General features: G+C 37.2%; 1 protein-coding gene across 2 annotated transcripts; it reads left to right on the forward strand.

The window, feature by feature from the left end:
- The first annotated feature begins 1,566 nt into the window (after window positions 1-1,566).
- LOC106390636 (kinesin-like protein KIN-14N) lies at window positions 1,567-6,305 on the forward strand. 2 transcript variants are annotated; one of them, XM_013831145.3, is made up of 16 exons: window positions 1,567-1,942; window positions 2,139-2,384; window positions 2,930-3,074; window positions 3,153-3,262; window positions 3,335-3,454; window positions 3,550-3,753; window positions 3,829-4,005; window positions 4,090-4,164; window positions 4,259-4,405; window positions 4,489-4,627; window positions 4,732-5,003; window positions 5,097-5,305; window positions 5,390-5,471; window positions 5,560-5,664; window positions 5,743-5,847; window positions 5,933-6,305. In XM_013831145.3, the coding sequence occupies exons 2-16, from the start codon at window positions 2,190-2,192 to the stop codon at window positions 6,107-6,109; spliced, it is 2,262 nt and encodes a 753-aa protein (XP_013686599.1). In that variant the 5' UTR covers window positions 1,567-1,942; window positions 2,139-2,189; the 3' UTR covers window positions 6,110-6,305. The 2 variants fall into 2 exon arrangements, with proteins under 2 accessions (XP_013686599.1, XP_013686598.1); XM_013831144.3 differs by having other exon boundaries at window positions 1,567-1,824; window positions 2,140-2,384.
- Window positions 6,306-14,050: the final 7,745 nt, after the last annotated feature.

A 14,050-nucleotide genomic window follows, 5' to 3' on the forward strand; every position in this document is an offset into this window, starting at 1 on the left:
AATTTCCTCGGAAATTTATTTCCTCGGAATTCCGTCGGAAAATTCCGAGGGATTTCCGAGGAAAAAAGAAATTCCGAGGAATTATTTCCGACGACGTGTTTCGTCGGAATTTTGTCGGAATAACGATATTCCGACGAAATTCCGACGATTTTTTCCCTCAGAATCCTTGATGTTTTCTTGTAGTGACCCTAATAATCACCTTTGCATAAAGTAGTATATGCTTTATCCAAATTTAAATTATGTCTTAATATATGCACAAAGTTGAAAACCCATCTCACTAATCAAAGGTTTATTTACATATAATGGATTAAAATATATAAAAGGTGAACTAGAAAGTTTGAAACATTATAGGATTAAACAAATTAAAAAATAATATTTCATTTTTTTGCGTATTCCATGATCCGATTTAGGAATACCATTAGAGTGCATAAAGTTTTTTGTTTTTTGGTGTAAGAGAGTAAATAAAGTTGAAAAATGATTAGTGCATCTCGATGTTTCAAAAATAAAGTGTTTTAAAAAGAGATTAGTGCATCTCGAATACACTAAATGTCTGTATGTCACCTCACCATTCACTAACCTAACAAAAACTTGCATATTTTGTCTGAACCTGAAAGTTATATTAATGGGATGTATCTCACAATCTTTGTTAATTCACTGCTTAATAAACGTCAATTTCACAACCATATCAACGACGATATTTCAGCTGCCAATTGAGCTCGTTGCTCGGACCATTAGAGTTTACACTTTACATATATTTCACATGAAATTGGACATCTCGTCAGGGTACGAGGCAGGATCTAAGAATTACACGACAACAGACAATTTTTCATTCGGACAATATTATCCCATACCTTTTCAAACCAGAAACGTGACTGCTTTGAGCAATTTTTGGAGTGATGCTAAGGGTAATTTCGGTAAGGTAAAATATCCACTTTTCTGAAAGGAATCTATTCTCTAAAAATGTTGACGTATCACATTTTACCGACACGTTATTGCTAGTTTTTCTTTATTTTTATTAATAATAATCGTTATTAGCTTATTTAATTCCTATGTTAAATCTGTGAGGTTACCGATACAACATATGGTAAAGATAATTTAATCTTTGTTTAAAACAAAACAATAAGATCCTATCTAAAAATATGAGCCATTATCAAAATCTCAATTTTGAGTTTTCCTTATTAAACATCAAAATAACTAATAAATGATATAACTTTTTAATATATTATCTTATAATTTAGAATTTGATGTTTTGAAAACTAAACGTAAATGATATATTTAATCCAAGGTTTAGTTGAGAAAATAAATTATCCACGATGCATTTTTTTTTAATTTACAAAATATGCCATAAATGAATATTTTTGCAAATTTTTGCAAAATCTTGTTTTTGTTTTCCTAACATTTAAAAAGTCTGGACTATGGTTTAAACTTCGAAGAATGTTCTCCTTAAATTTCATTTATGTTTATCTTTTTGTTAATTTCCATAATAAACTAATTATTTTGGTGTATGGATTAAAGTTATAATTAAGTCCACTGACCTTACCCCCCACTGCCCCATAGTCGTAAAAACTCCTACTATTCTATTACACACATCTTTTCTCCAAATTTCTTTGCTGCTTAACAAAGCAACGGCTGTGATTACATTACACCGGTGACTTCAGATCCAATCAACGGCCCCACGTCCATCTCTCTTCCTTCTCTCAGAACATTCAAACAACAAATATAGAAAAGAAGCAAGGCAGCAGCAGGAAGACGAGAGGAACAAAACTGAAACGTGCCTCCATTTCCACAAATCCTTTTAGTACAAAGCCCTCTTAAATGCTAAAGGTACTACCTTTTAATATCTTCATCTTCTTCTTCCATTCTCAAAGGTTCTCACAAATCTAGGATTGTTTTCACTCTCTCTCTCTCTCTCTCTGAAATCCACATTCATTCTTCAGGATCAGTGGGTTTCTTTACTTCTTATTCCTCTCTCTTAAAGTCTCAATCTTTATGTTTTTTTTTTCTCTTCAGAACATGTTCTGTTTTTTTTTTTCGTTCAAATCAATGTTCACGGGGTTCCTGTCCTTTTCCCCGTATTAAATCGTTTACTCAATTTATCATCTTTCTTTATTTTTAAAGATCTCTACCGTTTTTTGCAGGTTTTGAAGTGATTAAGTAACAAGAAGAGAACAGTTATTTTGTTCCTTGTTATGGTGGGGGCGATGGCAAACAATGGAAGAATCCGGTCAGCTTTTCCGGTAACAAATGGGTCAAAAGATCTGACGCCGAACAGTGCTCCGGCGAGCACGGCGGGATCTGAGTATGGTCCGGTTGAGTTCAGTAGAGAAGACGTTGAAGCTCTTCTTAATGAGCGAATCAAGTACAAAAGCAAGTTCAACTACAAGGTTTCTTTCTTTTTGCACCCTCATTAAATATATATATATATATATCAATTCTTTTCTTTTTTACTGAATCTAAAAGTCTTCCTCTGTAATTAAGGTAAAAATGAATCCATTATGTTGTGTGGTCATGAATCAATCAGGGTTCTTGTTAACAAAGAGATTAAGTTGTTAAATCTTGAGTTAAGAAGGTTTGAGTTCTAAGTAGTTTTACTGGCTTTTCTCGTTGGATCCATTGGCTTTTTGAAGATTTGATCGTTATAAGACATTTTGTAGGACCTTAATTTAAAGACTTTGTTTTATGTGTTAGATCGTTTGTGATAAAATCTCTAGGCTTTAAATTCAGTTTGCTTACTGGCTTTTATCGTTGGATCTCTTTGTTTTTGAAGAAGATTTTGAATGTGGAGTATAAAAAAGACAATTTGTGGGACCAAAATAGTTTTTGTCTGTTTGATAAGCATTGAAGACTTTTGTCTGTGTGTTTGACCTTTTTAGCCTGAGTTAGTTTAGCTTGAATTTTGAATGTTAATCTTGGTATTTGAATTTTGCAGGAGAGATGCGAGAATATGATGGAATATATAAAAAGACTTAGACTTTGCATTAGATGGTTTCAAGAACTTGAGCTGGATTATGCTTTTGAGCAAGAGAAGTTGAAGAACGCCTTGGAAATGAATGAGAAGCATTGTGCTGATATGGGTGGGTTTTAGTTGTTGAATATTTTTTCTTTTGAATTTTTCATATTTAAACTTTATACTATTGCAATATGATGAACAGAGACTAGCTTGAGAAACAAAGAAGAGGAGCTGAATATGATAATTGAGGAGCTGAGAAAGAACTTTGAATCTGCTCAAATTCAGCTTGCCAAGGAACAGACAGAGAAGTTGGTAAGAATTGGTTAGTTTGTAGTTAAAAGTACTTGTGTTTTGTGGGTTTTAATTGGATATGTTGTGCTTTAGGCTGCAAATGATTCTCTTGGGAAAGAGAAAGAAGCAAGACTTGCTGTTGAAAAGGCACAAGCTGGTCTCACAGAAGAGCTTGGAAAAGCACAAGGAGAGCTTCAAACTGCTAATCAAAGAGTGAGAAAACTAAAAAAAAAAAAAAGGATCTGAAAATGTTAAAATTGCTGTCACACCTAATCTTGACTTGACTTTTTTTGTGTGTGTTTGTTCAGATACAATCTGTAAATGACATGTACAAACTGTTGCAAGAGTATAACTCAAGCTTGCAGCTGTACAACAGCAAGCTACAAGGTGACCTTGATGAAGCTCACGAAACCATAAAACGCGGCGAGAAAGAAAGGACTGCCATTGTTGAAAACATTGGCAACTTGAAGGGTCAATTCTCAGCATTGCAGGATCAACTTGCTGCTTCTAAGGTGATTTAGTACTCTAATGTTAGTAAATGTATGTTTGCCATCAGAATATGACTTGTTGTCTTGTTTTTGTTTTAGGCCTGTCAAGATGATATCATGAAGCAGAAAGCTGAATTGGTAAACGAAGTTGCGAGTCTAAAGGTGGAGCTTCAGCAGGCTAAAGATGAACGTGATCACCATTTAACAGAGTTAAAAACCTTCCAAGCCGAGGCAGCCAAGTACAATGACTTCAAAGACACCATAGCAGAGCTTGAGGTTTTCTATTCTTTTGATAATTTCTTTCAAAAATCTATTGCAGATTATTTTTTATTAAGATGAATGTAAACTCTTTTGGTCCAGGCCACGTGTTCTTCCCAGAGTAGCCAGATACGAGAGTTGCAAGATCAACTAGTATCTTCTGATAGGCAACTGCAGGTTTCAGAGTTACACATATAACAAATTACTTATATAATATTTGACTAGTAAGTTTTTGATAACCATTCTTGATTTTTTTTTTTATGGTTAATAGATGTCTGATCTAACTACATTTGAGAAAATGAATGAGTTTGAAGAGCAGAAGCAAACCATTATCGATCTGAAAAGTCGTGTAGAAGAAGCAGAGCTTAAATTCGTGGAAGGAGAAAAGCTACGGAAGAAGTTGCACAATACTATTCTTGTATGATCCCCCTTAACTTTAACCTCTGCCACTTCTTTTTTTCCTTCACCTGATCACAGTTTTGTTTCCTTCTCTTATTGCAGGAACTGAAAGGGAACATACGTGTGTTCTGTAGAGTTAGACCTCTACTGCCAGGAGAGAACAATGGTGATGAGGGGAAAACCATTTCTTACCCAGCATCACTAGAACTACTTGGTCGTGGTATTGACTTGATACAAAATGGTATGAAACTAAAAAGAAAAAAAAAACTCTGCAAGAACGTGGAAAACGACACAGTTTCTTAACATCTGTTGTTGTTGTTGTTGTGTGTTTTTGGCTATGGACAGCGCAAAAGCATTCGTTCACATTTGATAAGGTCTTTGTGCCTAATACATCACAAGAAGACGTTTTCATAGAGATTTCTCAACTTGTTCAAAGTGCTCTCGATGGTTACAAGGTGTGCATTTTTGCATATGGACAAACCGGTTCGGGCAAGACTTACACAATGATGGGTAAGCCAGGGAACGTCGAGGAGAAAGGACTGATCCCTCGTTGTCTGGAGCAAATATTTGAAACGAGGCAGTCTCTTCGATCTCAAGGTTGGAAGTACGAACTGCAGGTAATCTTTTTATCTCGTTGCATTAATAAGTAAGATGCATCCTTGTGGTTAGAATCAACATTTAACTTTTGTAGTCTTGTTTCATGTGCATAGGTTTCTATGTTGGAGATATACAATGAAACGATCAGAGACCTCTTGTCAACGAACAAAGAAGCAGTGAGAACAGACAATGGTGTATCTCCGCAGAAACATGCTATCAAACATGATGCTCATGGGAACACACATGTCGCTGAGCTTACTATTTTGGATGTTAAAAGCTCTCGAGAGGTTTCATTCCTCTTAGACCACGCTGCTCGTAACAGGTGATTAGCTAAAAGTAAAACCCATTAACAGATTGGTCATCAAGATTGTTTTTTTTTTTAATGGTGTTATCTTTTCTTCTTTAGATCGGTAGGGAAGACACAGATGAACGAGCAGTCTTCAAGAAGCCATTTTGTTTTCACACTAAGAATCTCTGGTGTCAACGAGGTAATTTATCAACCAAACCAGCTTTTTGTTTTCTGATGATTCCTGTTTTGTCTAATAAACCAAACTGTTTGTTTACTTCTTCTGACAGAGCACTGAGCAACAAGTACAAGGGGTCTTGAACCTGATTGATCTTGCGGGGAGTGAGCGTTTATCAAAGAGTGGATCAACCGGAGACAGACTTAAAGAAACTCAGGTTAGTTCTTTACCAAATATAAAACAAGATTACGGTTCTTCTTGCAACTATAAAACATTCTTTTTATTCTTTCTTTAGGCAATCAACAAAAGCTTGTCGTCTCTTGGCGATGTCATTTTCGCATTAGGAAAAAAAGAAGATCACGTTCCATTCCGAAATTCGAAGCTTACTTACCTTCTCCAGGTACTAACTACTTCACAAAGCAAAACACAGATTATCAAAAGATTTTGTTCTCATGATGGAACTAATGTTTCATTTGTAATATCAGCCTTGCTTAGGAGGTGACTCAAAGACACTAATGTTTGTGAACATTGCTCCGGAATCTTCTTCAACCGGTGAGTCTCTTTGCTCGCTTAGATTCGCAGCGAGAGTAAATGCTTGTGAGATTGGAACTCCACGTAGGCAGACTAACATCAAACAATTGGATCGTTTGAGCCTCGGATGAGAGAGATGAAATTTGAAGTTTGAAGCATCATTTTCTAAGTTAATTATACGAATGTTTGTACTTAAAATATGGTCACAAGACTTGATTGAATGATGAGATGAGCTCTAACGGGAAACACACAAAGACCTTTTGTTGTAATCTGTATAGTTTGGTCAACACTTTGATATGACCGATTAATGTTTCTCTTTTAGCAAAAGATCAGATTTCTTGAGCTAATGAGACTCTAGACTAAATCAAGGCTTTAATAGGGACAAAGTATTTCATTGACCAACATGAAAATTATCTTGATGAAATAGATTAATAATGTCTGTTATCTTATTGTTATAGAAATTGTAAAATGTACAAACTTACAAACAAATCAATGTTATAAATTATGGAGTGTATTGCCATTAACCAGGTCCGGCCCAATACCTAAAAGATGGAGAGATGGCTGAAGCCTAGAGAGAGGAGAGAGAGCTGACTTCAGGAGAGAGAAAGGCGGCCACAAAGCTTGGAGAAAATGAAACTCTTTCCTTTTTCCTAGTAGATGTAATCTTTCCATTATTATGTATTAGTAGTTTTCCTAATCCTAGTGAGTTTAGGTTTCAGATACTTTCCATTTATCTTCATCTTGTAATCTTTATATAAAGTAACCCCCTTGATCATTAATAATAACACAGAAATATTCAGTCTCTAAACTCTCTAATTACAACACGTTATCAACACTATAGACTCCAAAACCCTGAGACAAAACCTAACCTAAAATCTGTCACACATAAACCCTAAATCAAGCGCAATTTAAGATCGATCTGTCTCTCAAACCCTGAGGAACCAGACGACGAACCACATATCAAATTGAAGCTCTTGACGAGACGAATCCAGCAGCAAAAACCGTTCGTCGATCCGATCTCAGACGCGCCCACACTCGCAGAAACAATACGCGGCGCCGTCTTGATCTTTTGGAACCCTAATCCGAACCAACAAGTTTTTCTAGCCAAATTCAAATCCTGTGAAAGATAAGTTTATCATACCTTAGTTGTTTGATGATATCTTGTTCAGATTATGGTGTTCATGTAATTTAATACTCCTTGTTTTTATTTCATGATCTGAGAGGAGTTGGTGCAAAGATCTAATCCCGAAGAATCCTAGATTGTTCTTGCTTGTGTTCCATCTTGCAAACACCTGATCAGCTAAAGCCCTTAAGCGTTCCTGATCCTAGACATTCGCAGTTTCATGTTCACAACAGAGCTAGTCCAGTTCGCATCACAGCCAGCTTGAGTTCCCAATCAACCAGCTCGCGAACTAGATAAGAAGAAGACGCGTCCCGATCGCGTCCGATGACCTCAGCACACATCCGTGACCAGACGCAAGACCGTTCCAGACAGCTCGCGTTTCGTCCCATCTTGCGACCCGATAAAGGAGCCAGCTCGCGTCCGTGTGCAACTAGAGGTTCATCTGACTTTGGTGGTCCGATTCAACCCTACAAAATAAAGGTACTTCGAAATCTGAAAACAAGAATCGAAACTGGTTGTTTTGTAAAGATTGAAACCCTAAAAGATAATCTCTAAAACTAAAAGCCATAGGTTAAATAGATCAATCCCCTATGAGTAAATCGAAGCTGTATAAGTTCGATCTAAACCTAAAAACGAGATTGATCCATTGATAAATTAAAATCAGAACCTTAAAGGTTTTTTGAATCTCAAATCAAATCCCCTTGATCAAAGATCAAAGTTTTCGAAATCCCCTAAAACCCTAATTTTGGAAAATCGGTTTTTAATTTTGATTTGAAACTTGAGTGTTTGATTGATCGCCTAGAGCTATGATTAGGATTGTTTTAAAACTTGAATCTGAATCTTGTTTAAACTAAAACCCTAATCTCGAATTTTAAAATTCCTAAAGGCCTTGAAACCTTAAATCTCTCATTACTTAAAGCTTGGAAGATTGATTTAAAGAATTTACATATTGAATGAGAGTTAGGTTGCTAGATTATTTAATTCTAAAACCTAATAGATATGCAACTAAAGAAATAGGATTGAATACATCTAGATCCTGTTTTGTATATGGCCGTGTGGCCTAATACATTGTTCATACTTGCGGCCTTGTGCCCTTAATTGATTAAAAGTTGTGTGGCTTAGTGCATATCAAAGTGACCGTGTGGCCTAGTATCCGGATGGTTATATAAACCGGATTGCATCATGATCCGATCCTTAAGATCGTTGTATCTTATAATGCCCGTGAGGTATAAGCGTCACAATGCAAAGCCGTATGGCCTAAGCATTATAGAGAGACTTATGAAATCATATGCACTGATTATTTGAATTGGTTGCAAGAATTCTAAATCAAAGAATTGATTGATAATATGATTTCAGATGCCGAAATTTAACCCATGGATTATGCCATTCTAAATCTCTCTGGAGATAATTATCTAGAATTGGAAATGAACACTTTAAATTGCCCTGAAGTCTAAAGGAATCGGGAAATGTATCATTGAAAGAAATGATGAAATTGAAAGTGAAAAGTTAAGAGCCATAACTATTATGAGCCATCATCTCACTGAGGAACTGAGAAATCAGTATTTACATATCAAGAATCCTCGTGACCTTTGGACAGAAATAAAGTCCAGATACACTATGGTATTATTACCAAAGGTCAAACATGAATGGATGAGTCTCAGATTCCAAGACTTTGAGACAGTGGCCGAGTTTCACTTTGCCTTGTCCATGGTCGTGTACCAACTGAGATTATGTGGAGAAGAGGTAACAGATAATGATTGTCTATTCAAGACATACTCCACATTTCATCCAGAAGATTTGTTGTCAAAACATATCTACATAGAAAGAGGTTCTACCACTTACAATGACTCGATCTCTTGCCTAACGGTGATTGAGAATGACAAGGTACTAAAGAGGAGCAGTGGGATGAGATATCCTGATACAAATAAAACTAATATAGATCAGGATGAATCCAAGGGAGCCGTGTCCAATATAACTCAAGGAGTGGCCGGCATGTCTATTGACTAAGAGGGATCTCGACATTTTATTTTAAAGTCCTTGTTTTGTGATATGCTTTTAACCTACTTGATGGTTCACGATTTTATATATATAAAAGAATTGATTTTGAATTCATTATCTTGCATGATCTTACTTGAACATATGAATGTTTTATTTGATAAAGAGTTGCCTAAAGGGCATAAAGAAATCATGAATGGGTATAGTAAGCATAGTAAAGAAACTATGGCTAAGGCATTGCCTTAAAAGGCATTATACACACCCAAAAGATCATGTGACCCATTGAAGTTATAATGTATGGTTTCCAAGTAGAAACAATGGGTAAGGAAGGAAACAAGTTCCTTTAGACTTTAAGAAGAAAAACGCCTAAGACCTTGAAAGAAAGTGGTCGAGACTATACCTATGATCTCTACTGATCAAAACTATGCTACAGATCAGTATGATAAAGAGGCAAGAGATGTGGTAACCATATTGAGATAACACCACGAAATTTTACACTATATGGCATGATAGGATTAGCCATCCTAATCTAGAACTTGATGCAAAGATTGAAATTGAAAAGGCACAAAGAGTTATCCCGTAAAAGATCTCACGTTGTGAAACATGTACTCAAAGGGAAACTCATTAGGCTTAATTGTCCCAAGCACCACAACCTTATAGTATGGTCATGAGGGGGAGAGAGGATAAACCCATGATCAATACTACAAAGTTTGTGTACCACTATGGTCTAAGACCATGTTATATGGCTCGGTCATTACTCGGCCATAAAGGACCATTCTTCGGCCATAGAGGCCATGATACAAACGGCCAAACCGAAGAAACCATGTTATGGTCGGCTGCAAAGACCATCACCTATACATGGCTTGGCCACGACTTGTATACGCATAGTGCAGGCTTGGCCGCACACAAGCCATTACCTATAAAGATTCGGCCATGTAAGCCATTATCTATAAGACTAAGATTCTAAAGTCTATAAAGCTTGGAGACATTATGTTTTACATGTATAGAATGATAATATGATCATATGCATCAGGCCATATAAGTGAGCATAGATATTCCCTCTCAGATTAAATACGGGTCATAAAACCAGACATACACCATCTTAAGAGATTTTGAATAAACCACCACATACATACATGTGTCGTCTAAGATGGAACCTCAGAAGAGGATTGGGAATATATAGAATAAGATCTTCTCCACGAATTCAAAAGACCGTGAGCCAAAACATGGGTGATTAAAATAGTGGCCAGGTACGGATTGCATGAAACAAATGAATCCGGATATTCAATATTAAAGGAGAAAGATTATAAGCTGGACAAAGAAAAATTAAAAAGTAAAAGAATGATAAGAATGGTTTTAACCATCATTGTCTTGGCAAAGATCCTCGGACTAGAGATTATAATTTAAGACGTCCAAAGAAAGATTATATAAAGCTAGCTAATTGAGAAGCTAATCGAAATGCCAGACACTGACCCGAGAAATGACTAACCAGCTTAGCACCAAATGAATGTCCTAGAAGAGACATAATCAAGTTGCTATAGAGTCTATACAAGATAGACCAAGTGTTCCATAAGATAAAGGAATCTCGGATAGAAAAATGGTGCATAGAATATAGATCCGAGATTATAAGAGAAACCCTACCAGACATTGAGAAAAGGCTGCGCAGCTACACATCTAAGGTACCAAACCATGTAGTCTTGGGACGCCAAGCTACTAGGTAATCAAGGTCCTGGATAATAAGATCTCAAATCTATAGATCATGTCTGGAACATAATGGAACCACATGAAAGTGTCGACACACACACACATTTGTATAAAGATACATAAAGTTATAGCACTTGAACATAAAGAGATGAACGAGGATCATGAACCCACGAATGAGTACTCATACAGTCATAAAAGATCATAGAGATTAGAAAAGATAAAACGTGGAGGTTCAAAGTATCTAAAAGAGAGATGGGCGTATTGGCCATATACATATACAGAAACGCCATCTGATAAACCAGTGAAATAGATGGATCTTGTAAGGTAAAGAAACCGTGAGAGAAGGCACATGATCACGAGGTCTAAAGTGTTCATGTCTTCCTACTAAACAGCATTAGATCATATCTTGTTACACAAGGTACTCACAGAGATCAAAGGAACAGATTATAAGGAGATAAACTCCTATGTGGTAGATGCTGCTACAGATTTTCGAAATTGACAATGGTCTGGTCATAAGAAAGATATTAGATACAAATGATGTAGTAAGCAGCATCTGGATCACTGGATAAGATGAAAGAACAGCTTCGTTCCTAAGCTGATTCATGGACTGAAACATAAAGCAGCTGCATATAGTATGTAAAATAAATTGATCACGCATGATCATTGATCTTGGAGTTGTATTAAAAGACAATCCAATACAGTCCATATATTTGAAATTCCTTGTGATTATACTAAACCTTAAAGAGGTTAGTAGGCATAGAATAAATCTATGTGGGTGTCCGAACAAAAGGCGTCCGGCCCCGGCCCTTCAAAACTAAAGATGTCCGACTATGTCCGTCTAAGGGCGTCCGACTCTTCAGCAAAGAACGTCTGGCTCTTCTACTAGACGCGTCCGGCTTTTAAGACTAAAAGGCGTCTAGCCCTTCTTCTTGATCACGGGCTAGTAGAGACAAAAGATCAACTGGATACAAATGTATTGTAGTCCATAAGCTTGTGAGAGCCGAGATCTATGACCTAATAATATATATTTCAGTGTGTGATATAATCCACAGCAACATAGGTCATGAGACACCATCAAGAGATGGATAAAGGACTACAATGTCTGAGATAGATATGGTACTGCCTAAGGCAAAGAAATCGATGTCCATATCAATGAGAGTGTTCGGTCGCAGAGCCATAATAAGAGATTATAAACTCACAGCAATGATCATTGATCTTGAACACTCATGAGACAAGTAGTGGACATGTATAGACGAGGTCTATGACCCAGACATGGATCGGCCAGATCGAGACATAGGTTCATGATAACCATGTCTAGTACACTGTCCATAAGTACTTAGTTTATCCGACCATAGTAAAGAGTTAAGATTAGACGATCACGTCTAGACTATGGACACATGCAAACACGATTTGCAAAGACCCAATAGTGATCCCCAAGGACAATATGGTTCACATTGTTTAGCACACATGCTTTACCGGGACACTCAATGTCAAGAGACATGAGAAACGACCTAAGAGGTCAAAGTGGTCTAGATACGGTTTAGTAATGAACTTGGCCGATTACTCCCTTCCTTCATATACAGCAAAGATCACGCACCAGATGTGTAGAATGTAGAAACCTACACTGAGGTTCACATCAGGGGGAGTAGTGCGTGTTGTACTCTTTTTCCTTCATCATGGTTTTGTCCCACTGGGTTTTCCTGATAAGGTTTTAATGAGGCAACATGAAGCGTACTACAAATCATGTATGGTTATGGCATCCAAGGGGGAGTGTTATAAATCATGGAGTGGATTGCCATTAACCAGGCCCGGACCGAGACCGGCCCAATACCTAGAAGATGGAGAGATGGCCGAAGCCTAGAGAGAGGAGAGAGAAAGGCGGCCACAAAGCTTGGAGAAAAGGAAACCCTTTCCTTTTCCTAGTAGATGTAATCTTTCCATTATTATGTATTAGTAGTTTTCATAATCCTAGTGAGTTTAGGTTTTGGATACTTTCCATTTATCTTCATCTTGTAATCCTTATATAAAGGAACCCCCTTGATCATTAATAATAACACAGAAATATTCAGTCTCTAAACTCTCTAATTACAACAATCAACTTGTAGTCCAGTGATTACTTTTGTTAATAAGGTTGTCGTGTCAGTGTTATCATTAAGCTCATTTCGATTTGAATGCGGTATTGGTGTGTGAATTCTTTTTTTTTTTTTGTTGACAGCAAACACAGACTCAACTAAGACTCTGCAAACCACACCGGTAACTCGGCATCCATAAGAATGACAAACGATGATTGCTGCCTAGCACTCCGTGCAAGACTGTCCGCCCTTGTATTAAGCGTCTGGGGTATATGAATGAGCTCTGAGTGATTGAAACTTTCCTTCAGTATCTTCCAAATAACTTGCAAATGCCGGCCATTCTTCTGGTTCCGAAACCATCTTCACCAGTTGAGAGCAATCCGTTGCAGACGTAACCTGATACTGCCTTAAATTCTTCATGCATTCCATTGCCCAGATAAGGGTTTCGACTTCCGAGTGAAGTGGTGTTAAACTTGCCCTTGTGTTTCTTGCTCCCATTAGTCCTGCAAAACCTTCAAGAGTACTATACCATCCTTGCCCGGAAAGAATATCATTCTCCTTCCATGACCCATCCGTGAAACACCATCTCCCTGGTATATTAGGTAAGACTTGTAACTCCACCTCCCTAGTTTGTATAACCCTCTCAGTTATCGATGCTTGGGCTTCTCTCCAAATCAACGATTCAGTTTCTGCTAATTTTAAAGAATCTCTTGGATCAATATCTATGTTGCTAAGAACCTTGTTATTCCTGGCCTTCCAAATATACCATAGAATCCAAGCAAAATGGTGGTCTTCCATCTGCGGAACTACCCTCCAGTACAAAAAACCCATGTTTGTGTAGAGCGACTGAGTAGGAAAGTTTTCTGGATTTGAGGGAATCCTTGATAGAGCCCATACTTGGACTGCCGGTGGACATTCAAAAAACACATGATTTATTGATTCTTCGGCCGCTCCACATCTTGCACATTGTGTATCCCCTTGTATCCCTCTAATCCTCAAATTTTTCATTATCGAAATACAACCCGAAACTATCTGCCACAAAAAGTGTTTTATCTTCGGTGGGCATCTGATTTTCCAGGAAAAAGCCTTAAGAGGTGTGACGTTTGGACCATGTAACGGTAGTGATTCCTCCCCATCCGGGTAAACCCGCTCTACCTGGTAACCAGATTTCACTGTAT

This window comes from Brassica napus, chromosome C9 (genome assembly GCF_020379485.1).
Source record: "Brassica napus cultivar Da-Ae chromosome C9, Da-Ae, whole genome shotgun sequence".
Lineage (NCBI taxonomy): Eukaryota > Viridiplantae > Streptophyta > Magnoliopsida > Brassicales > Brassicaceae > Brassica > Brassica napus.